This window comes from Centroberyx affinis, unplaced genomic scaffold, assembly GCF_046629955.1.
Source record: "Centroberyx affinis isolate AG114_WGS23_722 - 3 ecotype Tasmania unplaced genomic scaffold, CSIRO-AGI_Caff_v1 ptg002072l_1, whole genome shotgun sequence".
In the NCBI taxonomy this organism is placed as follows: domain Eukaryota; kingdom Metazoa; phylum Chordata; class Actinopteri; order Beryciformes; family Berycidae; genus Centroberyx; species Centroberyx affinis.
The window spans coordinates 114,532-141,842 of record NW_027280402.1 but is presented as its reverse complement, the minus strand read 5'-3'; the positions used below and the strand labels follow the sequence as shown (position 1 = coordinate 141,842).

Sequence of the window (27,311 nt, the reverse complement as noted above, 5' to 3'; positions counted from 1 at the left end):
GACGCACATGAAAGTGGGAATTTTCTACGACACCCGAGTTGTTCAGATGTGCCATTTAGGTGACGTATCGCAGGGGAAAGTGGTGGACAGTATGGACGCCACCAAAAATCTACCTTTTACAGGATTATTGTTCTTATTATTTCCGACCAAAAGCACTTAATGCACGACAATTCACGTTTTCGACTGTATAAGTTGGATGTAGAAGCTACGAGGAGCACGTAAAGGCAGCAAGAGATGAGGCGTAGAACTCTCGCGAGTCATGTGTGTTCTCGCCAGGGCTGTGTTCACGCGAGATAACACAACGACGGAGGAGGAAGAAGAGCCTGTTGTGTTTGTTGTTTGTTTAGATTTTCGCAGACAAAATGGGGACTTTTTTCTCCTTTGACTGTATTTTGGGACTGCTCGTCGTGCTCGCATGCACATCTGCATCTTCAGATGTATTCGATAGCGTCTTAGGAAATACAGCGTCTTGTCATAAAACATGTCAAATGACATACAGTTTGCACACTTATCCACGGGTGAGTACTCATCTTGCTCTGAAAGTAACATCTGCGTTAGCTTTGTAGCAAAGCAACATTGGGCCTGCATACTTTATACTACCGTCACGACATCATCTGTTCATTAAAATATGTGATTTAGAAAGGAAGCTCATGACTGCTGTGTAAGTTATTTAGCTATTCAATACGTTGAAACGGCGTCTTAGCGGATGTCGTTGTTTGTGCAGGCATGCAAATATGGTTCTGTCTTGTTTGCTTTACAGGAAGAGGAACTATATGCCTGTCAGAGAGGTTGTCGTCTATTCTCCATTTGTCAGTTTGTTGGCGACAGCGAAGACCTGAATCAGACCAAATCCGAGTGTGAATCCAGTAAGCTACACACAGAGCTTTTACCGAGCTAGGCGTCATTCATCACTGTCCAGCCTATATATGATTTGCTACCACTGACTTGTGTAATCACTTCCAGTTAGCCTAGCTGTAAACAATTGCCCATGCGTTCATGTTCATGCATATTTAGTCAGTTCCATGACTGCACACTCAATTCCACAATGAGTTGACTAACTCTTAAAACCTCTTTGTCCTGTGTCCTTTATAATCCTTTTTTACCATCTGTTACTTATCACCACCTCTGAATTTGCTTAGCCTGCCGTGAAGCCTACTCCCAGTCAGATGAGCAGTATGCATGTAACCTGGGCTGTCAGAACCAGCTTCCCATTGCTGAACAAAGACAGGAACAGGTAAGAAACAGTAGCACACCACTCACTGTTGCCTCCAGTTACAGCAGTTTATCTGAGTATGCAAATCTGTCATCAAATTACACTGTGTACTCACTACTGTTGTTGCTCAGTTGGTGGCCATGATGCCCAGGATTCACCTGCTGTACCCACTGGCTCTGGTCAGAGGGTTTTGGGATGATGTAATGAGTCAGGCTCACAACTTCATCACTTCCTCATGGACATTCTACCTCCAGGCTGACGATGGCAAGGTCGTCATATTCCAGGTATTGAACTTAATATAAACAAATGAATTGATCTAATCTTGACATGTATGCAAGCAAATTAACTGCTTGATCTATCTTGTTACAGTGCAAAAGTAATAATTATAGTAATAGAGCAATTTTTGAAGCCCAGTTCTGTTTTCTGTGTAACAGACTGAACCACAGGTCCAGTTTATTCCCCAGTTTGATTTGCAGAAGGAAGTTAAAGAAGAGCCTCAGAAGACATGTAAGCACTGACACCTACATCAAATTTCAATTTCTTTTCAATTACAAAATAGAATTCTTGTAATGGAGCAAGGAAAATACACAGATTTAATGTGAAAAAAAATTACTGTATGCAGCTTGCCTAATTCCCTTTCTCATTTTCAAGTTCCTGGTTTGAGCAGCCCAGTTTACAAAGAATACCACCGCACCTTGATCCAGGAGAGGGACAGAGATATGTTTGGGGACCGCAGCATCAACGAGGATGACTACAACCTCTTCAGCTGCCTCTCAAGGTTGGTCGGCACTCACATTTATTTACATTGTCAAGGAAGCAAAATTGTTTAACTTGCTTATTATTATTCCTGTGGATGATGTTTGTGATGATGGTGGTCCTTAATCTGAGTTGGTAGAGCATGGAACCAAGAGTACCAAGGTTCAAGTTTTGATTCCCAATAGAGCCACCCAAGCTAAAAATGTAATGTAGGCTACATCTTTGTGTGTTGAACCTTATCCTCTTCCCTCCTTAGGAACCCTTGGCTGCCAGGCTGGATTCTAACTACAACCCTGATCCTGTCTGTGCTAGTCCTGATCTGGATCTGCTGTGCCACTGTGGCAACTGCTGTAGACCAGTATGTACCTGCTGAGGTAAGTCTTCTTCGACTCTTCTGTCTTGATAGTCAGTCTAGGCTAAGGATGTTCATGAATAATCGATCTACGAATGTTCATCGTTGTTTAATCACATTAATCAAGCTTGTCGAATTAAACACATTGTCAAATCAGTATATGGTGTGGTGATGAACTCCTTTCTAGTGGGCCTTATTTGGGGGAAACTGCTTTGTTTAAAATGACCACAAGAGGGAGACATATCTTACTGTGGGGGATGTAGGTCTAAATAATGTGAACAAGCTCACGTTCTGTCCGGATGTTTAATAGGTTTGAAAATATTATGAGTAATTTACTAGACGTTCAACTTGTATTATGCTGTTTTTCTTCTGTTTAAATTTATAGGGCTACACAGCCATGTCAGTGGGGAAAATCATGTTGGTTTTCTTTATAGTATAGCATAACTTTAGAGTCAACTTAGGTATTGATTTCATTTGAATTCAGATGGAGGGAAGGCATCTATCTTCTTCATAGGCCACTTGCAAATTTTGATAGGTACATAACAAATTTGGGTCCAGCGAACATGAATCATTTGTTTGCAAACTTGAGTAAAAGTCGATCAAGAAAAATCCTTTAGATGTGAATCCCTAATCTAGGCACATGAATGTTTGTTACATGTATTATTGCAAGTTGCTCTATATAAAAGCATCAGCTAAATACCTAAAATGTCTGTCACCAATACAGAAGACAATAAATGTTACTCTTTTCTATACCTAATACCTTGCTTTATGGAGAGTGGACAATTGGTTTCAGATCAGGATTCTGATTCTTCTGATTCTGACTACTAACTATTAGTAGTCAAAAGAATAATTTGATGTCATTTATGGTTTAAAAAAAAAGACAGCACCATTTCAGCCTTTTCCTGTCTTTGCTTTCAGAAACTGAGCATCTATGGTGACATGGAGTACATGAAGGAACACAAACTGACTCCGTACCCAGCGTCCTCCCTGGTGATCATCACCTCCACAGGGCAGGAGGAGGAGGAGGCCGGGCCGCTCCCTTCGAAAGTCAACCTGGACCAATCCAACATCTAGAAGCCAAAGTAGCAGCAGAGTAGGGATATTCCTCTTAATACGTAATCTGAAGTTGATTTTATCCTCTGGCACAAGACCCTCGCTTCTTGCTGTCTAAATAGGAATAACTACTTCCAGCACATTTTCTATGACTGTTGTGTAATGTCTCGTCTCTCTTTCAAGCTTTTAGAATTGAAGTGATGGACAGGGTTTTTTTCTGTATATTGGTATAATTGAGGCATTACACTATAGCAATGGCGGTACAAGCCAAATAGCTTTTTGAGATTTTTCTCCTATTCTGGTGTTTGCATTAGCCCTCTGTTGGTGTGCTTATTTTATTGAATAATGCTGTGTAAATGAACTATTTGTGACTTGAAGTACTACAGGTTTCACTGAAACCCTAAACCTTTGGTAAAATTGATTATTTGGTTTGTAATAGATTATTGCTGACTCTCCCTTTGTGTTCTCATGTTTCTACTGCAGTGGTTTCCAGATGAAAATCCCATTGAATTTTACAATATAATACTATGCCCTTAATCTGTATTAAAGGTGACAGTACATGGGTCTTTGTAACATCACTTGTCTTTTCTCAGAATGAAAATGGTTCAGAAATAAACACAATTGAGTGAAACCATTCTTGACATGGGTTTGATTGTTGTTTTTCTCCCATCCATAATCTAGAGATCTTTTGGGTGTATCAGTACGTAAGAGGCTAAGTCCTTTAGGCTACAACAAGGCCAGAGTAATAATGATATTAGTATTATATAATAATGAATCAAAGTAACCAGTCCATTTATTTCCAAGAAGAGAAGTGTAGGCTACAGTCCTTTTCTCATTTTAATACAATGGTGTGATTTGGTTGGATGGATAGTATCAGCTGATTTGCTGGTGACCTCAAGCTTTGGTCCACAAAGTTGACTCCCACCTAGTCTAAAACTGTGACATGAAAGTAAATTGTTTACCTTAGTTGTGGTGGGCATGTCTGAGCTGGCATAAGGGAAACTGTTGTACCACAATGTTCAAATAGTAACCAAGTGATAATCACTGAGCTCCAAGTCATACAAACACCTTGGTTTGCTGTACTGAAGTGCTCGGAGGATTATTTCTCTCTGAAGACAGTAAGCATGAAATCTAATAGGACACATCCTCAGGTAATTTAGAAGAATTTTCAGTAACAGATGACCGCTATTTTTAAAGGGAAATGTTATGTCTTATTGATTACGTGCACTTATTTTTATCATTACGTGTTCTATTAAATGTATCAAAAGTAATAGTTCTTTTCCATGTCAGAGACGGATTCAAATTCATTCATTTGGATCAGCTACAGCACCTGAAGAGGGTAAGACAGTGATTTTTAAGGGTTTCCACTACTACTACTGCAATCACCACTCCACAGTTACTCCACATTACTACGGCTTAATGACCAATCATTATTCTTAGTCAACACCTATATCAATCACATTATGCCAAAGCAGAAAAACAGTGGGCCTCCGTGATATTTTTCTTGTGCTCACAACCAAGCCAAACCTATGAAAAATGTATCAATTCTTCTGGTATTTTAAAATGTTGCCTTTGTGAATTTCCTGTTTCCCAAGGTATGTAGTTTTCACTGGTTTTCATCACATTCTTTGCAAACATTGCACTGTGGTATCTTTAAGTCAAAGAATGTTTTAAAAAACAGGACCCCAAATGTTTGTATTCTAAAGCAAATTTTCTCCCCTATATTCCCAGATAGCTGTGGAGCATGCTGTAGGGTGCGGTGCTGCAGCAGAAGGTGTATTTGTGTCTCCAGTGTTGTGCTGTTAGGCGTTGCATTGGCTGTGGTGGGCACTGTGCTTGCTTTGTTATTAGGCATTCCCAAACACCCTCCTGGTAAGATAACATGTTCTGCTGGAATATGTTAAAACTTTGGTTACCATTTAGGGCTGAACGATTTTGAAAAAATATCTAATTGCGATTATTTTGACTGATATTACAATTGCGATATGATGTGCGATAATAGAGGGAATGATTTTGCGGGGATCTGTACCAAACAAAGATGTTTTTTTTAAGTCTGTAGAATATGATGTGTAGGCCAGGACATCTCTGCAGGATGACAATATTTAATTTAAAATGGTATTTTGACACACATTTCGCCTTTAACAAATAGTGTGCCTCCTGCGATTTGAAAACGATAAAATTTCGATTAATTGTTCAGCCCTATTACCATTTACTTAATAAAATCAATGCTTTAACCTATCATTCATTTAGAGTCAGTATATATATATTTTCATTGATTCTGCAGCCAATCGTTTATGCAAGACTGCAAAAAATGGCACCGGCTTCCTGTGTGATGACAGAGTGACGTGTTTACCACCCTCAGACCTCTGTAATGGGGTGTTGAACTGTCTGAGTGGAGCCGATGAGGAGAGACACATGTGCAGTAATGAACCATGACACAACTTGTTTATATCACATTATAGTAAATACCAAGGCCTTGGAAGAGAGAGAAAAAAAAAATCAGTAACAAAACTCACAGCTATCTTATTGTGTTCCATTTCTGCAAAATGTTCTCCCTGTTTTAATTTTCCAGCTGACCTACCCAGCCATCTTCCCGGCTATCTAGTGTTTGAATGTGGAAATCCTCAGAACTGGATCTTTATCGATAAAAAATGTGACCACATCAACGACTGTGGGGACTGCTCTGATGAGATTGGGATCTGTAAGTTCACCTCTCAAAGAAGGAAAAGCAATTATATAAACAACCTAAAAGATATAATTATGTGCAAGCCTCATCTTCTTCCCCTAGATGCTGGGTGCCCACCTTCCTGTAGTATGGGATGGTGGCCTTGTGCTCCTGTGGACTTCCAATTCTGCGATTGTGTCCCACGCAGTTTATGTCAAGATGGCCGACAGCACTGTCATGACTGGTCTGATGAGTACACCTGCCCAAAACCCAGCTAGGCTATGTGCCCAAAGAGTGACAAAAAAATGACAATGAACTGAATGCATACAAAATAAACAACTTTATTTGTAAAAAAAAAAAAAAAAAAAAAAAAGTAATGCAGCCAAGAAAAAGCAACAACAGTTCACCGCTGCAAATCATCTTGGAAATGTTTCTGGGTCCTTTGAGTGTAACTTTTACCTGTTAACCAGCATAGCAAGTCAGGCTGGTCCCTGGTGTCAGTGGAATACTACATGGGTGTGTGCCTCAGTAGTTGTTCAACAGGTCCATGTCCTCCACACTGAGAGCTGATGCAGAGAAGCGTTTTGCCGGAGGCGTGTGATGCCAACTGTCACACTTACTGTCCGACTGACGCTGCCTCTTTTTGACATTGCACCGGGAAGGCTTTGCGTGATCATTTGTCGTGGAAGGGAGCTGAGTCTCAGGCAGGCCCGTGCGATCGTTTGCTGCTGGCTTGTAGAAATGTATCCTCGCTCTCTCGGCTTCTTCTTCTTTCTCCGACACCAGCGGCTTTGCGTGTAGCACATCGCTGACAAACTTTTGCCTGCCAACTAGAGAATAAAAGCACTTCAAAGACTATTTTAGGTCATGTGTTTCTTTGTTACGTTTTGCTTTTAACTCTTTAGCACTTTGAGATTCGCTGTAAATGAAAAAAAGTGCAGCACAAATAAAATGCATCATTATTATTATTATTGTGTGATAATGACCATCCAGACATATAAATTAGCCTACTGTTACAATGCTAATGTAATGTAAAATGGAAGAAAACTCACAAAAGCGAAGTGCTGATGTTCTTGACTCTTCAATCTTTTTCTGTTTTGGCATTTGTGTGCTACTTGTTTCCCACTGGTTTATAACCTGAAAAATAAATGAGTCAAATGTTTGTTTATGAAGGTCATCAATGAGATGTCAAAAACTACTAAACCTGCTACGTTTAGCTTAGAATTATAGTGCCTATTTAAAAGAAAACACAGTTTACGTATACTTCTAACAATAATGTTTGAGTATGTTTACCTGCTCCGCCCAGCCTTCTGTTTTACATCTTGAATGATCAAAGGTGTCCAGTGGTTTCTCAGAATGAACAAGTCCCATCAGGTCCCACATGGTTTTCTTTAGTACTGTACCAATCTGGAGGTATGAATGACATTCAGATCTCAACAATCGCACAAGCTACAGAAAAATGTTAAAGCAATATTCCACTTAGTTTTAACATGGGGGTTATTCTGCACTTGACTGCCATGAAAACCAGAATATAAACTTCTCACCAAGATCGGATGCAGCTGGACAGGTTTGTAGCGTTCAGATTTTTACTTCCCATTCATTTGAATGAGGCCACGAAAATAGACTGAAAACTTACATGTAACACGTTGGTGAACATATTCAACAACAGAGCCCGCTACTGTGATTTTCAATTAATGTTTGGTCTAACGTTTTAGAACATAATTCCAGCAAATAGCGTTTTTATTGATAGGAGAGAACATAGTGGAGGGATACCATTTATGTGAGATAGTTCCTGTTTGGGAGACCGGATCTACTTTTATTTTTAAATACTAATTTTAGTGTAAACCAAGAACAGAAATGCAAAATGATGACTGACCAATTACTGCTTTATCGTCTTAAAAGTGGGATATGTTGTTGAATCTGTTCACAAACTTGTTAATTAAATGTAAGTTTTCAAGCTATTTTCATGGCCAGCTGCATCCGATCTTGGTGAGTAGTTTATATTCTGGTTTTCATGGCGGTCAGGTGCCAAATAACCCCCATGTTAAAACTAAGTGGAATATTGCTTTAATGAAGCAACTCTCTCACCTTCAAATTGGTCCCAGATACATCAAGTTTTTGAAGTTTCGGGAGGCATGTGAGATATCCAATAGCCCTTTCTGAGATGGGGTTATCTGTGTAACAAAGAGAACATCTCATAACTGATCAATGCCATTAAATATTGACCATACACTTTTGTATTCTTTCTATTGGGCTGGAATGGAACAAAAGCTTCTAATCCATTTACATTATCAATACATAAATTGAGGAGCACAATGTGTTAGTAACTGACAGGAGAGATCCAGGAATTGAAGACTGTCCAGTCCCTTCCTCAGCATCCTGACAGGTGCAGTCAATCTTTGTAGGCCCACATCTGACAGACTGTTGCCTCCAATGGAAAGCTGAATCAGGCTACCGAAGAAAATAAGCAGAAGAATGTTAACAGCATCCTTCATTTGCATTATATTCCCTATATCATGTCTTCAGGACTTAGAAGTCAGGTATTACCTGGCCAATGAGTCGGATGTTAGATGCTGGAAAATCTCGTGACTATCTCCTAGCCTGCAGCCAAACAGATCCAGAGACTTCAAACCGTTAAATGTTTTGATTTCATCCATCCTCTCGTACAAGAGAGGAAACCTACAGAAATGAATGGGACAAGAAAGGTTAGGCGATGCTGTTCCTGGCAAAGAAATATAGGAGGCTTCAAATGTCACATTTAAAATGGGGGCACCATAACCCAGCAGACTGAGACTTACCTATTTCGTAGACAAAGGGACCCAAGCACCATCTCCCCATATGCATCACTGAATAATTGCAAGGCTCTTTGAGAAATGTCTGTGTTTAAAAATACATGTTTCTCCTCTGCTGCTGCAAAAAGTCTGTCTCCTATTTGTTCTGGGAAGCCAACCAGTGAATCCACATGGTGAATGTTGTCAGCTATGAATAATAGAGAGATGTCAAAAAGAGATTTTGCAGAGTATCTCAGACTTCCCTCAGCATTGTAGGTGAATATAAAGTGTTCTTTTCTCAACACTAGAGGTTTTGTTCTTCTGCACGACGACACTGTCTTTGTCTCTGCAAGTACTATGTCATTGACACGACGAAGGTGTCCTCTTTCTCGGACATAAATGGTGCCATTGCCCGGAGCAAGGTCGCACATTTTGCCTGCGAAAATTACGAAAACGTCAGCTCATCCACGTTTAGTTAGTCGGTGAGACCTAGCTACAAAAAGTTAGCTCACTGCTGCATAGGCTTAGGCTAGCTGACTGACTGGTTACCGAGCTAAAACCTCTGCCAACAGGAACCAAAAGCGAAGTCTATGCAGAAAGAATATTTTCTTATTTATTATATTTACTTTCTGATTCTAAATCAATTAATTTACTGTTTGCATACAGCTTGCCAGGCGATTCAGGTTCAACATATTTAAATATTGTGACGGACACTTCCGCATACTAACATCAAAATAAAAGTCCACTAGTGGTGGACATTCGTTCCAAGATTTCAAGATGCTAAAATATCTAAAGACGTCTTTCATGTATTTGTCTAAACATCTCCTAATGAATCTATCACATCATAACGGCGTGAAAAAATGCATTAGATAATAAAATGTTAAGCTTTTATTTTGAAATTTTGAAACTATGCATTGAGTTTTTACAATAGAGACCGTTGCTATTTTCCTAGAATAGCAGTTTAGCTAGCTACTAGCTGTTGATGACGTGCTGTCAAAAGTAGAATTATGTTTGCTAGCAGCTAACTTTATGTTAGGTCATGTTACGTGTTGACAACCTATTATCTTGTATTGTTTGTAGTTTACTTCCTTTAACTAGCTTCAACCTATAGAGAGGGAATGTAATGGCTAATATATTTTTCTGTCCTTCACAGCTACTTTGCAACAAGTTGTTGCTGTTGCTAAACTTTCGGGTGAAATTTTTGTTCTCACACTGTCAGTGAGTCCTTGTAAATGGCGTCGACAAATGATCTTAACTTTCAATTTCAAGGTGGGTTTACTCATCAGCCTGTTGTCGAATTGGGAATTGCCTAGTTCCATTTATGATCATGTTAGAATGTATTGTGCCCTCTCTCTCTCTCTCTCTCTCTCTCTCTCTCTCTCTCTCTCTCTCTGACACATATACACACATCTCTCACTCTGTGCTGCACCACGCTGCACTGCTATAGCCTGCTGAATAGCCATGAATAGTTCACTCTCATAAAAGTGTAAGATTGTGCATAGACTTTGTGATTTATTTATGTATTTATATTTATTATTCTTTTTTTTATTTTTTTCATTTATCCATATCATGATCTAAGAATTTGAAGAGGCTGGTAATCTGTTGGGAGCCAACAGGGATGCAACCACCATCAGCATTGAGGATGAAAATGTCAATCCTCAGAAGCAAAGAAAACACACTGGGATGACTTCTGAGGGTGATGAGGACCCACTTGCTGATGATGACAAGACAGAGGTGAGGACAAGGCATTGTTGTACTGACAGTTCTTAAAATGGCCTTAACTAACTTTGGTATGAGTACTTGAGATTTATGTTGTTGTTCTTCCTTTTTTCAATTAAAGATTCTCTCTGGACAGAAGAAAAGTGCCCCTTTCTGGACGTTTGAGTACTACCAAACATTCTTTGATGTTGAGACCCATCACGTAATATACTTACTACTTTTTTTTAATCACTTTATAAACCAGTATGGTAAGATGTGCATCAGAAAAACAATGAATTGCACATGTAGCCTTGATTACACTAACATATGTTACTAACATTTCTTTCAGGTGAAGGAAAGAATCATGGGATCAGTGCTGCCGTGGCCTGGAAAAAACTTTATTCATCATTACATTCGCAGAAACCCAGATCTCTATGGTTAGCACTCAAACAATTTAACATTCATGTTTTAATTAGAGGTCCTCACACATTTCTGTGAATAGAAAATATGGAAAATAACCATGACAGAAGGCTGTAGTCCATTGGCTTCATACTTGTGGTGAAAGCTGCTTTGGAGAAAGTAAATTGGTGCAGTAATGCTTTATATCTGTGCTTTAAGGACCATTCTGGATTTGTACTACTCTTGTGTTTGCCATTGCCATCAGCGGAAACATATCCAACTTCCTGGTGCACCTAGGCCAACCACAGTATAAGTATGTGCCAGAGTTTCGAAAAGGTAAGTGCAACTTTTCTTTGGTGTTCATGATAGACTGAGTCCTGTTGCAGGTAAGAGGAAACTGTAAATTTAACTCTTCTTTTTTTTTAAAATTTGCTGTGTTTTACAGTGACCATAGCTGCAACAGCGATCTATAGCTATGCTTGGCTGGTCCCTCTTGCCCTCTGGGGTTTCCTGCTATGGCGAAACAACAAGATCATGAACTTGGTGTCCTACTCCTTTATGGAGATTGTCTGTGTCTACGGATATTCCCTTTTTATTTACATACCTGCAGTGGTAAGAACTGATTTTTTTTGTATCATAATGTTGATAATGTAGATTTACAATCTTGACTATTGATGAATATTTATTTTTCCCTATATCATAATAAAATTTAGAGCATTGATTGTGAATTGTAATATTTTTAATGAAATGAGATAAATTATCTTATAGTATCGTTGTTTTCTAAACCAGGTCCTGTGGATCATCCCATATGAACCAGTGAGGTGGGGTTCCATTGTGGTGGCGCTCTGCCTCTCTGGCTCAGTTCTGGCGTTGACTTTCTGGCCTGCAGTCAGGGATGATCACCGGAGGGTTGTCATAGCAATCATGTCAGCCATTGTGGTCCTCAATATCCTCCTGGCTGTTGGTTGTAAGGTAATTGTCCATATGAAGACATTGGTCTGCTATAACTGTGCTGCTTTCACATAATTTTCCTGATGGAATTAACTCCATACTTTAGTGTTATGGAAAGTAAAGCTGTTTGAGGAAATAAGATACAGCACTCGGTGTCCTGCTTTGCCAAAACCACATCTAGACTGACCCAGTTGACTTCAGTTGCCTGTCCATCTTGGCGTAGATAACAACAATGATTGACTCAGTCTCATTTGATTTCAATGACCTGAGTAGCACGGCCATGCTTTGTCCCAACTGTCTGTGTTCAATCTTGGACGCCATGCTACACTGACATTTTTGTGTCTTTCCCTGTGTGCGTCTGTGAAGTGATTATCTCTGATAGTGTCGAGTTAGTGTCTCCCGGGGAGAGTTTCTGTTCATCGGAAACTATTACCACGGTCGCTAACTGACGTGAAAAACAGCCTGTCAGTGCACTTCCTTGTGTGAATACAGTCAGAACCACAGGGGGATCATATGTCTAGTTACATTCATGTAATTAGTCTACATAAGTAGTGTGTTAGTGTCTGACGGGCTGACCAAGATGAATGAATGGTAGGAGTGCTGTATTTTTCCTAATACAGGCTTTCCCTGTAGGTTTGCTGCACACTCACTCTCAGACTTGTTCTAGATGTTGATCTTTTTAGTTTTTCATAAGGCTAGTAAAAACTCAATGTCTATATGCAAAAACATGTTTCACATTGCTGCTTTGCCAGGTTCACTCATGCTCATTTTCTTGATTTGTTTTTTCCTTTTTTTGTTTGTTTTTGCAGGCCTATTTCTTCAGCAACCCAGAATCGGTACTACAAGTTGACGATTCATCTGTGATCAAGGCACCATCTCCCACGTGAAAGCCTTCCTTTGTCTGAAGGTAGACAGTAGCACAACAGAATCTGTTATGTTTGAGCCAAGATCTGGGTGTTTAAATGCAGTAAAAACCTGATTTATGTAAGGTAACATTGTACCGCCATATACATTTTCATGGCCATTTCTTATTCAATTATGTGAAGAATGATAGCTGTTTAGGATAGTGGTAGCTCTAAATGTTGGGCCTGTTTCAGTGACCGTGTCATGGAGTGTATTTTCAGCCTGATGGTGTAGAACATCTGACACCGGACTTCCTCGACATGATTTCTGCTTCCCAAAACAGGTGTTATTCTTTTTTTTAAATTGTAGGTTCTCCTGTTGCCTTATTAGAGAGAATCGGGTTGCTGTAGTGATGAAGTCATGGGTCGTTTGGATTTCACCTGCAGTTGGACATTCTGTCTTAAGCCTTTAAAACCCTGCGTGCACGCTTGGTCCAACTGTGTGACCTCTGGAAATGAACACTTGGAGCAAGTATGTTATTTCTAATGGGATGGGTTTTAAACTACCTTAAAGATATATGGGGTATGGTGTTACTCAGTAGAGAAGACCTCTTGGTATGGTATGTTATCCCCCTTATAGTTCTTATGTTAAAATATTTAGATGACCAGGCTTGGTGCTACTGTTTACTGCATCAAAGGTGTTTTGTATATACATTTTTATATATGTTGATTCCTCTAATTGGAGATGGCCAGTATATGCTGTGTATATCCAGTATCAGCAGTAAAAAAAATTACAAGTGTTACACAGTCAAGCTTACTGATTGATTATGTGCACAAAGAATTATTATTATGTTTTTTTTAACTGAAAAGACCATATAAGTGCCCTCAATTTAATGCCAAAGTTCCATTATAAATTTCCAAGGGATTTATAACTTGTGTAACTATCTTTTAAAGACAATTTGTTTTTATTGTGACTCATTGCATCTGATAAAATTTATGGTTTTAAAGTGTTTCATGGGGAAAAATAAAACAAGCTGTTTGTGGGACCCAAGGCTATCAATGAACTCATCTGCTGTTATTACAATGATGTATTTACTTTACACCCAAAGGTGATTTTTTTTTTACTGAAACTTAAACTGAATGAACATTTAAAAGACAATCAATTTGTTGAAGAGAAAAGAAAACTAGGAAAACCTTGGCTGAACGCTAACTGAAATTGAAATCAAATTTGAAAACGTTATAAAAAAATATAAACTTACAGAAAATAAACTACAATGAGTGATCGGTGGGACCAAATTGTATGACTGAAGTGTTTTTTATTTACATCATTATACAATTTTAATAAATTGTATCTGGCTTACTGTTTGTCAGCTGTAATGGACTGTTCTAGAAAATATTTTCACTTCCAATTTATTCTATTTTGAATCAGTATTATAGGATAGACTTAGGCAAATAAAACAGTGTTTCAAAGTCTCCAAACAACTAACACTAATCACAATAGGCTGCAGAACAGGCTACTAGTTATAAACCGTTTCATAACCAAAAGGTTGTAGGTTCATTCCCTACAACAACCATGTGTAGTGAAATGTCCTGCATACTCATTGTAAGTCGCTCTGGATAAGGGCATCAGCTAAATGCCTAAAATGTCAATAATGAATGCCTCTTTTCCACCTTTATGAATAAATTTGAAGCAGTTGGCAGTACAACCTTAACATCAACCGTGGTTGAACCGGTCTGGGACAGAAGACTCCTTTATATGAGCTCTGGCATGTTGATGCAAGCCGGTGCATCTCTGCAATTTGGCACTTTAAATATTTAAGGGAGAGATTGTAACCAATAGGCATGCAAGTAATTGCAGCATCTTAAGAATAGCACCTAACTTTAAAAGTGGACTTTTGGCTGCTGCTGCTGTTTTTTCCAATGCATCTATCTAAACTGTCTGGAAAGTTGTGTGGTCTGGGGGAGCGGATAGAATCTACACTGTCATTGTCTTGCTGCTGAGATCGGCTGCAGTGGAAAATGTTACTTATAGCCCGTTCCTACACTGAAGCCTGATGTCAGCACCTTAACACATGAGCGACCTTGGTCAAGTGAGTGTTTTGAATAATTTCCATTGATAAAAAGGGTCAAGTATTTACTTTAATTAACAAAATAGAAAAAATTGTGTCACTTGAAACTGTGTCAAAGGGATGGTGGCGCCCTAATTAATGGTCATTCTAGCCCCAGCTTTGAGTTACACAGGCGCTGGCTCTCAAACAGATAACCCTGCTAGAGAAATGTCACCTGCCTCAGTCCCAGCTATGCAGGCAACTGCTCTTGTTTATGAAGTGGATTTATCAATGGTATGCTGAAGGAGGACTGTTTTTTAAGAACTTGTAAGTTGTAATGCTTGTCATTTCCATGGGATAGTGCTTTTTTTATGCTTTTTTGATTTTTATTTTTTTATATTGTGATTTGGAGACCTGAACACAGGATGGCCACGTCAAATGGCAAACCTGAAAAAGTGTCCAAATTTGAGACATTAAAACTTTTGGAGAAATGCAGAAAGGAGAGAGATGATGCCATGCACAGAGAGAATGTTCTCAGAGAAAAACTTAGACAGTATGAGTCGAGGATGCGTTCAACAGAGGCTCTGAAACAGAAACTGAAGACCTTAACTGTGGACAATAAGGAGCTGAGGAAACAAGTTAAGACTCTTCGGGCCGAGATTGGACTTGAGTCCAGTCCTAAATTCAATGGGAAAACCACAAAGGACATCATCAATGACTTGCATGACAAAGAGCGTCAGTGCAGTTCCCTAGTTGAAAAGGCTGGGAAACTGAGTTTGACCATTGATGATTTGACATCAGAGTTGGCGAATACAGTCACCTCTAAAACACTTTTAGAAGATCAAGTGCAGTCACTGCAACAAAATCTTAAGGATATGACAAATAATCAGCGGCGTTTACTGAAGTTGTGGGAAGACAAGAAGGGACAGAGGGAGCAACTCTCTCTCCCTGCAATCTCTCAGAGACCTGGACAGAAACCGGTGGTCCATAAAGCGGTTCAAACTGAGATGTCTATCAATTCATCCCAAAAGCTCCCAGTCAATGCATTTGAGACCAAGCCTTTCCGTCGAGATACTGAAAAGAAGCCACTTTTGGATAAACACAGTTTTGCAACTTTGGGAAATGGCAGTCATCATGACAGGAAATCTTTCATGCATGATGAAACTAAAGGAATTCAGAACTGACCTGACTTGTTGACTGATAGAGGAGCTGGTTTATGGTTTGGCTATAATAACAATTTGATTGATTGGGGCCTTCTGTAATTTTATCCTGTGACAATGTAGTTATAATTTTTACCTTTCAAATGTAGCCTAATTTTATAGCAGATGCTTAAATCAATTGACTATTTAAGTGAATAAATGTTATTTTGTTGACTATTTGCTTATGAGCTTGAGCTGTTAAACCAAGATTACATTGGCTATGTAGACTACACATATTTTGCCAATTAATTCCAATTTATAATTTTTCGAAGCTCATTTTAACAAACTCTTATTTCATATATTCATGCGGTGTAATCTGGCTGTGAAGACCAGGCAGCAGGCAGTAGGATGGACAACTTTTGATCGGGGTCCTACAGAGGTCCTTTGAATGCATGTGGCGCGCAATATGGGCAACAGAAGTTCACTGACTGGAATGTAACGTTAGTTTGGCAGCAGGAGAGCCAAGGAGGTTATTTTTTGTATTGTGTGGCTCTCCGTTTATCCCAACAACATGTTTTCTGTTGAGCAAAGTTGTTGGTTTGTTCGCAAGGTAAGTCTTCAAATCTCACCTTCCCTGAATTGAAGCAAAACTGTCTCTCATGCGCAAGCGTGCTAACGTTAACTGGATTTATGCTAGCTAGCTAACAACGTCAGCTGAGCAGAATGTCAAAAACCCTTCAACTTTTATTGGTTATTGTAAGTCTTTTTAAAATGTCATATGTAGCAGTAACTAATCAACGTAGCGTGTATTAATATCAGTGGGTGATTGTCTTGTCGTCATGGATACAACAATAACCGACTGTACTGTTCAGGTGATTTGCTGGAGAGCTGCGGCCAGTATCGCTTGGGCTGTCCTGCTGCTGCCTCCCACCACAGCAGTTTTCGTAATCCTCAGCAGGTTCAGTCTTTTCCACCCCATCCAGTGGATATCAGGTCAGCCACGCCACGTTCACTGTGTGAGATCTGAGTGACACAGCGTTCAAATATAGCTTCGTTATGTTCGTGTGAAGCTTACTGTAGGCTTTGTTTGTCCTTTCTACAGAATGCCTGTACCTCTTAACGAGTGCCAGTGCCATCTTCTCCTTCATCCTCCTGTGCGGAGTGGTGCTGATAGTTGGGTTCTTAAACCTGGAGTATTATACAGGTGAGTGACGGGAGAGGACATTACAGAAACCAACCAAAGCGGACTGAGTAGCTCGTTGAGGATGTTGCTGTTCAGTCGCAGTCAGCTTTGTCATCAGGGATGCTGCAATGTCTTTTGTACAACAGTTAGTTACGGTCGAGTAATTTCAACAGCACTGGGACGTTTTACTATATGTATTACTCCGCTTTGCAGGTGCTCTAATATATTAAGTACCTTTTAATATATTCATTTGTTTATGTGTTGATTGTTAGTGGAATCCTGAGGGAACTATTTGTTGGCGGAGACAAATAAACAAAAATCACAACCTGTTGTCTCAAATTACGAGTGCTTGACATAGGGCTGGGCGATATGGACCAAAAATCATATCTCGGTATTTTTAGGCTGAATAGCGATACACGATATATAGCTCGGTATTTTCTATGAAGTGGGCTAAATGTTCAGTTGTAAGTAGGGCTGGGCGATATGGACAAAATCAAATATCACAATATTTTTGACCAAATACCTTGATATCGATATTGCGACAATATTGTAGGAATGACTATTGGTGCTTTCACAAAATGTTTACACAATGAGATTTTTGATAAATAATCATCAGTAATGTGGATATAATGACTAAGTGGGTAAAGGCAAATAATAGAACAGCTAGAACAGTCTGGTAAGTTCAGAAAATTACATCACTTTACTGTAATGCACCTTAAACCCAGGAAAACACAACACTTATGCCATAAAATGATATTATGATATCCAAAATCTAAGACGATATCTAGTCTCATATCACGATATCGATACAATATCGATATATTGCCCAACCCTAACTTGACAAATAGCTAACTGTTGTATAAAAGCAATGAATCAAAGAATCACAGCCGTGTTGATATACAGTATAACAGCACTCCATCTCGTGTGGTATTGCTTAAGTAATTGGGACAGTGTTTTGTAAAATGAGTAAAGTTTAACAAGCTTTTATAGTGACTCTTTGGGTTTTCTGTTTCTCCTAAGTCATCCCATCTATTGCGTGTTCAAAAATCGCCCTGCTGTGTCAGCTGCTCCACCCTCGTCAGTTTGTCAGCTCCCTGGTCCACTGCATCATGGGAGTAATAGTTGCTTGGTGTTGTGCTGTCACCATCGGGGGCAGATATCAGACTCTCGGCTACCCTTGCACACAGGGCGATGGGTAAGCAGCTACATAACACTTTATTGTCCTCCTTACTCGTGATGAGATTTACATGTTTTTCTGTGGTAAGAGCTTCATCCATAGTCTAATTGCCTCATTTTGTTTTGAACACAATGGCAGTTCCTCTCAGATGTGCCTGAATGAATACCACCTCATCCTGCTGCTGGTGGGAGCCTTTGTTGGCTACAGTCACAGTCTATTGGGCGTGATCCACAACATGAATTATGTGTCCTTCCACAGTGTTCAGGTATGCTTTATCAATTTACTCCCTTATCTGGCTGAAGATTTAAAAACTGAAGATTTACAGATGGACGGCTACTTTTGTCTGTTTTTAAGGAGAATACCAGTGTCGTTTAGAGTTATAGCCTATTTACTTCTGTCTACGTCTACCTTTTATATTAACTGCTGTCACGGGTTAACAAAGATTCTCCAAATAAGGAGACATGGATGAGACAAAGTTTGTAAGACAACATGTTTTTGAGGAAATATTTCCTGGAGGAGACTTGCATTTCCTCCTGTGGTTGTCAGATGATTGACAGTAAGCAGAGCGTGATGTGTAATATGCGTGCTGGTATGAAACAGCTCAACTCTGGCACAATGAAATAATGCTAAAACCAAATTAAGTCTTCATGTTTACATTGATTATCTAGGTCTGTGGAATTTGGAAGAGTGACAGTTTGTTGTTGGTTGCTTTATCAAATGCTATTTCTTTTTCAGCAATACAAGTACCTTCGCTTTAAGGGATCTCTACCTTTAGTGGTGAAATGCAGCGCCACTCAAGCACTTTACTCTGTCAGGAATTACCTTGTCATATATTTCTTTTTAGGTAAGTGGCCTCTGTTCAGTCATACAGTCTGACACAGTTCGTGTCACGGTACATGAATGACTTATTTATGAGGTCAGGTGTCTTGCTCTTTTAGCAGCCTCAGGTCATCGGGTGTGGTCCTAATGGCTGCGATCCAAAGTCTAGATAGAAAGGAAAAGGTGATTGGGCCTTTGCTATCAGGGCTCCTAGACATTGAAACAACCTGCCCCAGAGTTTAGGATGCTAAATCAGTATCATCTTTTAAATCACTTCTTAAAAATCAATTTTATAGACCTGCTTTTATATAATCATCATTTATTAATTGTTCTTGACCTCCCTTTTTTTATATGATGTTTTTTTATGTTCTTGCTTCACTTTTATGCATTTTGTTTTGCAGCTGTGCACTTTGTAATAGTGTTTTGAAATTACTATACAAATAAATATATTATTATAATTAATATTAACAGGATATGTTCCAAGAACATGGATCTGTAAAACGCTGGATCTTCATTTGAACACGTAAGTATGGTTTCTAATTTGGGTATGATTTAAAAAAAATACTACTAAGTAGTCTGGCATTGCTTCACACTGCGGCTCTTCTGAACTAATTTTATAGCAGTGCAGTAAATGTATTTGTGTTTTAATGCACCATGCAATCTCTCCCTCCAGCTCTCTGCACCCTCTTGACACCATAGCCGGACTGCTGGACTTCTCCCTGCTCTACCATCTGTGGATCAGTGGCACCTTCCTCCTCCTCACATGGTACACCACTCTGCTGCTGTTCAGGATCTTTGTCACTGAGGTATGTTTGTTTTGGTGTTTAGAGGTGCACACTCATGATGAAGAATTGTTGCAGTGCCCCAATCAAGGGGGGAGGGAGCATTCACACTACTACAACACAGAACCAAAACGAACATTGAGGTGGAGCATTTTTCTTTCACACTTAAGGTATTTTTTTCCTTCTCTTACATTGAACTCATTGATAATTGCTGGTCTCCATTCAGATTTTAGTTGTTAACCAACACACACTACAGGATCATCTGTACCAACTGTCTACAGTGACCCCAAACTAGCATGGACTGGGTCCAATCTTGAGAATCAGTTGTGATGGCCAAATTGTGGCTATAGTTGCCCTAAAAGTCATGTACTGTGTCACCAGGCTAAGACAGCTCCTGTTTGCCCCCATTAATGTTTACAACACTAGGGGGCAGTGTTGTCATTGCTATGAATGTGTGTGAAGAACACAGATTAATTGGATCATGTTCTTGCGAATGGTGAATGTTCCCTGATCATCTAGTAAAATTGTATTTCTGATGCCTGACTTTAAGGTGATACCTTGCCTAATAGATGACCTCTTATCTGTAGGTATACAGTTTTCCTGTACAATCATCTTTTACTGAGGATTCCCACCAGTGTCTTCCCAAAGTTCTCACTGGCAAGCAGCCAGTGATATTGAAGGTAAATAAAGCACGCAAAGACACAATGATTCTTTCAAATTGCCACTTTTTTTGTGTGCTTGCTGATCAACAGATCTTTGTTGTGGGTTGTGACTTGTCTTTCCCCCAATTTTAGTTTTTAGCACTGCAGGACTTGGCTCTGCTGTCACAGCATTCCCCTACACGGCGCCTTGAGGTCTTCAGTCTCAGTCAGCCAGGTCTGTTATGGTTTTCGTTACACAGAGCAAAATCCATGCTTACATGCCAGTGCTTCTTCCTGTGCAAAATAAATCTTTCTTATTGTGCTTTATTTCACCTTGTGCTTTTACATTGGTTACAACAAAAGTAAAAACCATTGTTCACTGTTCCATTCCTGTAGGTGAGATTAATATTTGTCTGTCTTTCCCAGGTGGCCATCCTCATAACTGGAATGCCATCAGTAACGAGTGTCTGTCTCTGCTGGCTGATCTGACCCAGAGACTTATAGCCCACCATGACACTGTAGCAACCAATGGCAGGGTCAAATCCCAGTCTACTGGGAGTGACAAGAAGTCTGCCTCATCTGAGAGCTCAGGTACATTGCTTTAAAATAGTGGTTGACATTAGTCGAGACTTTTGGATCACTGTCCAAACATGTTTCCATGCTTTGAAATGTTATAAAAATGCTTTCAGTTATGATGCATATGAATACATATTTGATTTGGTTACATCATTTTTATATCATTTCACCTATTCAGTATCTGTTGTTGTGAATAATAATCAGTGATATAGCCTAGTTAGTAGTCTTGTCCAGCTACCATTTATAAGGTTTGGGAAATATGGCGAAAAAAAAAAGTTTTAAGACCCCTCAGCTATAAGTTTCTTCCCCTTTTTTTTTATCTTAAAAGTGACCTCAGGTAAAGAAGATGTGATGACCCCCAGGCCCTCGGTTCTCCTCAAAACCCCCGCTTCAGTCTTCCTCCGCTCCTCTGTTGGCGGACCGCAAAGCCCACTGACAGCACCATTCACCCCTGACCTGGACAGCCCCTTCTCCTCCCCGGCCCTTCGGCGTCTCACCGGCCCAGTGGAACAATGCTCGCCGTGGCACGGGGCGGTGCAGAGCCCACACATCATGAGGAGAGGCCCTAAACTCTGGTCCACCTCCACAGGTGAGAGAGCACTAATGGAAGTTGTAAGGGAACATAATGGGAACTCTAGGCTCTAACCTTAGACTAATAAGAGTTGTCAGAAGTCTCATAGCAACCACTGCCTGCACCATCTTGGAGGAGTCATTGGAGAATTGACAACATTGAAAGCTATTGGCTCAACATATTCCTTTTGGCTGTTCGCTAATGATGGCTAAATGTACAAGGCAACAGTAAGCATGTCATCCCCCACAGGTGATGCAGTCCCCCGCTGGGCCAGTCACTGACAAATATTCCACTTTGTTTGTTGTAGTGCCTTCTTTAGTCAATTAGTGTAATTTTGAGAATGACAGTACATAATGGTGAGATGCGTCATTCCTCTAAGTTTTGTCCAAATATGATCAGCAATGTCTGAGATATCAAGAGTGACGGACAGACGAACAGGCAAATTAATGAACAATCGGACAGAGACCAGTCATTGGTCACAATGAGTTAGTAGCTTTAAGTGTCGGCTAAGTTAACCTTAACAAAAATCAGTGATGTCATGGTACACTGACCAGATGCTATTTTTAGCCAGCTAACTTGTAAGCTAGCATCTAAACTCTAAACACAAAATGAAGTCAGATGTATCAGTGGTGAAATGGTACATCCCTTGCCATATGTAATTGATACTGTTGAGTTGACCGAGGTGCAAGTTTAGCAATGCAGTCAGCTGTTTTCAGCTGTTGCCATTAGCTTTGGACCTCCAATGTGGCTGTCAGAAGTCACCTGACAGCTCTCTATGGTGCAAGGGATAGTTGCATCAGACCCTGTCTATTGGTAAATGTAAATGACCATTAGTGTGTCATATCCAGCTTTCTTAATGGTTCCCAGTTGTGATGCAGCATCTCTATTGGTGCAGATTCACAGGCCAGTGGCAGCCCCCTGCTATCCCCTGCCTCAGTGCCCAGTCCCACGCCGGCAGACTCCAAACCCAGCCTGCTGGCCCAGTTCCTCCAGAACAGAAAGGAACAGGTACTTTATCCTTGCAACTACCCAGAATCACATATAGATACAATATAGATATTAGACTATTCATAGATATTGCGCTTATGACATTATTTCTTTAGTGTGTTCCTTATCTGACAACCTAGTCTTGAAAGCCAAACAACTTAAAATTGTGTGTTTCTACGCTTAATTGTCCCATTCAGGTTAAAAATTTCTTGGCAAAGCGGGTGCTGATAATGTATTTGTTTAACAAGGTAAGGTTGTGTGGCTCGTGCATGCTGTCTCTCTTGGGCTGGTGAACGCTGAGGGGCTCACTGCATGCTCTCACTTCTCACATAGTGAGACTGATTTTTAACCCTGGTTTTGGACCTAAATTGTGCAGGCATTACTAATTAAGGTTGTTTTTCCACCTATCTAGCTGATAAAATTAGCCCTACTAATTACCTTAAAAGCCTAAATCAAGGAGTCATGTAACGTAAGTGTCTTGCCAGTAACTTGACTACTATAACTGAATAACACCAAACGGTGTTATTCACGGTGTTATAACACCAAACGGTGTTATTCAGGGTAATTCAATCTTGACAAATCCTGTGTTGGGATCAAAGTGCCAGGTACCGATAAAGGTAAACACTATCCCTGCCAAAAGTGAGGGAAGGGACAACATATCAAAATTCAATATATCATGATACAAAAATGTGACAATACGTATCGTGGGGCAGAAAAATGAATTGATATTAGCTCCATTTTATTCTGCTGTAGTAATCACAAATGAAATGGTTTTCCCATCTCAATTTCACAAGCTCTCCATCCAAATTGTATTATCTGCACTTTGAAATTACATTTTTATTCTGCACAGTCATGCTTTGTTGTGATTTAACTTTTATTTATTATCATACGTATTGTGGTTGTAGCGAATCGTGAACCCCATATTGTGTATCGAATCGTATCGTGAGATAAGCATATCGTCCCATCCCTACTAAAAGTAGTACTTGTATTGTGTTATCAGATTTCCTCTTGGTAGAAATTAGTTTATTAGATTAGACTTTGCTTTCTGTAGCTTTTGTGTGGATCTTCCTTTAATTGTACTGTAGTGCATGTTGTAGTGTAAACTCACCAAAGCTGTTGTCTGTCCATCTAATAACTTCCTTAATCATTTTAGCCCACATCTGCATCCCTCTATTCAGTAGATAACTGCTACCAGCTAACCAGGTCACCTCCTGCAGAACCATAGATTACACTGATTCTATTCAATAAGATGATGATCGTCTCCCTTGCAGCTTCCGGAAGCCTCCAGTCAAGCTCTCTTTGCAGACAGCCAGTCTCACATCTGGGCCTTAGAAGGTAAGAAGAGTTGGTAGAAGTTGATAAGAGTGCTACCTGTTGATGCCACATGCAAACGATTTTCTCCTATCTCCTCTATCTAGGGCTGTCTTACCTTGTGGAAGCCTCTTTCTCTGAAGACCAGTTTGGCGTCGTACAGACCGCACTACCCAGCATTCTCGGTAGCATGCTGGTCTTACAAGAGGTAAGCTGTCATGACTTAGTGCTTGTGGACTATACCTGGGGCACTTAAAGACCTTATGAAATGGACAAGGTGAATTGTACATTGCATTGGTGACAGTGCTAGCCAAATGTCCACCAGCAGTAACTGCCGATGCTGTGTTTGCAGAGGTAAATGGTAACAAACATCTGACTACGATCAAATTTCATTGCCATATTTGTTGTATTCTACTGAGAGTGTGGAATAGCATAGCATTTGGGGCAGTGGTGGCCTAAAGGTTAGAGAAGCGAGCTTGTGACCGGAAGGTCGTCGGTTCAATCCCCTGGACCGGCAGGATAAATCTGGGTGGGGAAAGTGAAAAGCAGCTTGCCCCTCCCTCATTACCACCACTGAGGTGCCCTTGAGCAAGGCCCTTAACCCCAACCGCTCCAGTGGAGCTGCTCAGTGGCCAGCAGATCAGACTGTGGTACTGGTCAGCTTCCAGGTGTGAATGTGATCAGGGCGTTCTTGAAAAAGAGAGCATTGCTCTCAGTGAAACTCCCCCTGATTAAATAAAGAACAAAAAAAAAAAATAGCATACTAATCTGTAATAAAGACAAACTGATTGAACTTGATATATACTTTACCTTGAAAACAAAGACTTTGCAGAACCTGAGCTTGCCAAGAATTGACAATAAAAATGTTAACTAATCAGATAGAATACATGGCAAAGAAGGCAAGGCAGGAATGATGAATTTAGCTTTTTATAATGGCAATACGGTAGTAATAAAAACACTAATTTCCCTATCAGCCTGGAAAAAATATATTCAAAACTAATCAGTTTCTGGGAAGCATTTTTCTTCACTTTTGCTAGTACGACTGCTGCTGGTGCAGTGCTGTAGCAAATTCAAGTCAGTCAATCAGGTGTGAGGCACTAATGTATCTGTATCTGTGCAAAAGTTGTTACTTTGAAAATGTAACTATTCATTGTAGCTGCAAAAGTCACACAATTGTGCACTAGTGTTTTCTAGGTGCTCGGGTGGAGGGGTCAGGGGGGGAGGCATGACTGGAGTAAATAAAACTACGGTGACAGTGACAGTTGCACAGTGTTGTAACTAAAATCGCTGCACAAAATATTTAATTCATGCATTGACTTCACCAAGCTACTTCCTGGTATGTGGATGTTCAGCGCACCAGCCTACAGTTGGTTGATGCTTGTGACTTCAACCGTTCTGCCTGGTGTACGAGTGCACACTAGATTTCCCTCATGCAGGCTCTTGGGGCTCTGTGTTGCCTAAACAGCACTTACTGTAATTCCCCTAAGCAGTGTTCATTGCAAAAAGCATTACACACACACACTTATAGAGGTGCTTCTCCCGAGCGACTAAAAACTGAACACAGTTTCCTATGGGAGAGATGATCTTTGTGTTATATGCGAGGCTGAAGTACAATAAAGGTACAGGAATTTGTCTTGGTAACATTGGTGCAGACTTGTACAGTACATACTGTCACACAATACACAGACAAACAGGAGCTTGCATACAGTGCAAAGGAACAGTGAGGATGTGGGTAAAATGAATCAAAATTGCTATGTTCTTGCTTTTGAATTATCTGCACATTGACAGCAACTATGTGTTCTTTGTCTTCAGGCAGTAGATAGGCACTTCAAGCTGCCTCACGCCTCCAGCAAGCCTGTCAGGTCCACCAGCAGCATGGGAGACTCGAGTTACAAAACGCTGCGCTTCGCTCTCAGGGCCACACTCAAGACCGCCATCTACAGGATAACAACTACCTTCGGAGAGCACTTAAAGTAAGGCTGCCTGCCATGTAAAAATTGTTTTTCATGTAAGAAGCAATAAGTATTTCTGATGTCCAGCATACTAATCCTAAATATTGTGTATCCCCAGTGCTGTTCAGATGTCTGCAGAGCACCGAAAGAGATTGCAGCAGTTTCTGGAGTACAAGGAGTAACATACCTGCACCGTGGCTTCTGTGCCTTCAGATTCTCATCAGCTTGATTCAAGTGTGGCGACAAGTGAAAGCCCATGATAGTGCCTCTTTTAATATTTATGTCTGCACTATGTCATGGGGCATTGTGTTTGATAGGCTAGATCACATCTCCCACATGCATTGGGGGGGGCCAAACATGCACTGCACCAGGTTGGCAGAAACTGTAAACTGTCATCTACTGCATTTGGGAGATTTGAACTAGCCTACTGGACCTTTCTATACCCCATTCCAAAAGAGGTCTAATTGGTATCACCAGCACATCCATATCAAGCTGATTGTATTTGACTTTTGCTCATTGAGATGAGATGTAAAAGGGCTATTTGCATTGCCTTTTAAAATTGTATACACATGCTCTTGGTTTCATACTTCCTATGCTATTTTCTTGAATCCATTCTTTCTGTGTGGTTTACAAAATATTCTGCATTGGGCTTGATGAGTAAGAGAGATGGCATGATGACGCAAAGAGACCAGCAGAAAAGCTGTTTTCTGTGTTATGAGAAGAGATCTCCACAAGGTCGCAATTTTCAGAGAAAAAAAAATATGTTTGAAAAGTGTTTTCATACACCCGGTTTTGTTCCAAGCACGAGCCCAGAGGACTAGTGTACAGCTCTGTGCATCAGCTTGGGATTCATTATTATAACTCCAAGCTGAACATTCACTATAATCAGATTTACAGATGAGAGGTTCTTATGTTTGTACATGGTATCTATGTGTTTTTGTCAGGTTTGTTTGTGTGGAATACAGCCAGATGTTTATAAGGCTGTCATTCTTGTCAAAGATTTGGTGTGAGTGGTGCAAGTATGGGGAATCGGTTTTGAATGTCACTGCCAACATGCATTGAGTTTGAATGCCCACCCAGAGACTAGGTGAATAAAACTATTTTGTAAAGATTCATGTGTCAGATTCATTGTTACCCTAACTGAAGTGAGAACACAGTCAAGGTTTGCTCATCATGGATGCGGAGGACAATGTGAAGACTGATTTTCTCCATCGTAAATGATTCAAAACTTAGTGGTAATGCTGAGGATTAGGGTTAGATTGATTTGTACAATATTGCCCTTTTATAAAAAAAAAAAAATGTATCAGCCAGTCAGTCATCCCCCACCGATATGTGGATATGATGCAGGGTGCTTGATCACACATTTGTAATATAATTGATCATTATTCACTGGTGGTTTATGGGATTAGTAATGTTATCCTGGGT

General features: G+C 40.1%; 6 protein-coding genes across 7 annotated transcripts; 5 read left to right on the top strand and 1 right to left on the bottom strand.

The window, feature by feature from the left end:
• The first annotated feature begins 301 nt into the window (after positions 1 to 301).
• tmem59 (transmembrane protein 59) lies at positions 302 to 4,010 on the top strand. The gene is made up of 8 exons (XM_071531393.1): positions 302 to 518; positions 761 to 866; positions 1,140 to 1,234; positions 1,345 to 1,497; positions 1,648 to 1,720; positions 1,865 to 1,991; positions 2,226 to 2,343; positions 3,240 to 4,010. The coding sequence occupies exons 1-8, from the start codon at positions 363 to 365 to the stop codon at positions 3,393 to 3,395; spliced, it is 984 nt and encodes a 327-aa protein (XP_071387494.1). The 5' UTR covers positions 302 to 362; the 3' UTR covers positions 3,396 to 4,010.
• Positions 3,629 to 6,317, top strand: LOC139654281 (low-density lipoprotein receptor class A domain-containing protein 1-like). Its single transcript, XM_071531385.1, has 4 exons — positions 3,629 to 3,634; positions 5,676 to 5,796; positions 5,947 to 6,075; positions 6,163 to 6,317. Exons 1-4 carry the CDS (start codon positions 3,629 to 3,631, stop codon positions 6,315 to 6,317), a joined length of 411 nt encoding a protein of 136 aa, XP_071387486.1.
• Positions 6,318 to 6,448: 131 nt separating this feature from the next.
• lrrc42 (leucine rich repeat containing 42) lies at positions 6,449 to 9,488 on the bottom strand. The gene is made up of 7 exons (XM_071531394.1): positions 8,838 to 9,488; positions 8,587 to 8,718; positions 8,372 to 8,490; positions 8,128 to 8,213; positions 7,333 to 7,446; positions 7,092 to 7,176; positions 6,449 to 6,869 (listed from the first exon to the last, which is right to left on the bottom strand). The coding sequence occupies exons 1-7, from the start codon at positions 9,239 to 9,241 to the stop codon at positions 6,565 to 6,567; spliced, it is 1,245 nt and encodes a 414-aa protein (XP_071387495.1). The 5' UTR covers positions 9,242 to 9,488; the 3' UTR covers positions 6,449 to 6,564.
• Positions 9,489 to 9,962: 474 nt separating this feature from the next.
• Positions 9,963 to 13,987, top strand: yipf1 (Yip1 domain family, member 1). Of its 2 annotated transcripts, XM_071531387.1 has the most exons (9): positions 9,963 to 10,079; positions 10,390 to 10,544; positions 10,651 to 10,731; positions 10,858 to 10,945; positions 11,127 to 11,243; positions 11,353 to 11,519; positions 11,697 to 11,879; positions 12,668 to 12,765; positions 13,071 to 13,987. In XM_071531387.1, exons 1-8 carry the CDS (start codon positions 10,043 to 10,045, stop codon positions 12,743 to 12,745), a joined length of 906 nt encoding a protein of 301 aa, XP_071387488.1. In that variant the 5' UTR covers positions 9,963 to 10,042; the 3' UTR covers positions 12,746 to 12,765; positions 13,071 to 13,987. The 2 variants fall into 2 exon arrangements, with proteins under 2 accessions (XP_071387488.1, XP_071387487.1); XM_071531386.1 differs by having other exon boundaries at positions 12,668 to 13,987.
• Positions 13,988 to 15,173: 1,186 nt separating this feature from the next.
• On the top strand, positions 15,174 to 15,932 carry LOC139654278 (ERC protein 2). The gene has a single exon (XM_071531381.1). It carries the CDS (start codon positions 15,174 to 15,176, stop codon positions 15,930 to 15,932), a length of 759 nt encoding a protein of 252 aa, XP_071387482.1.
• A 433-nt stretch (positions 15,933 to 16,365) lies between these two features.
• On the top strand, positions 16,366 to 26,972 carry ndc1 (NDC1 transmembrane nucleoporin). The gene is made up of 18 exons (XM_071531388.1): positions 16,366 to 16,497; positions 16,760 to 16,880; positions 16,990 to 17,091; positions 18,091 to 18,265; positions 18,386 to 18,512; positions 18,983 to 19,091; positions 19,538 to 19,589; positions 19,740 to 19,872; positions 20,436 to 20,528; positions 20,643 to 20,724; positions 20,916 to 21,080; positions 21,394 to 21,654; positions 22,532 to 22,644; positions 22,821 to 22,871; positions 23,895 to 23,958; positions 24,042 to 24,142; positions 25,747 to 25,907; positions 26,005 to 26,972. Exons 1-18 carry the CDS (start codon positions 16,459 to 16,461, stop codon positions 26,066 to 26,068), a joined length of 2,013 nt encoding a protein of 670 aa, XP_071387489.1. The 5' UTR covers positions 16,366 to 16,458; the 3' UTR covers positions 26,069 to 26,972.
• The last annotated feature ends 339 nt before the right edge of the window (positions 26,973 to 27,311 follow it).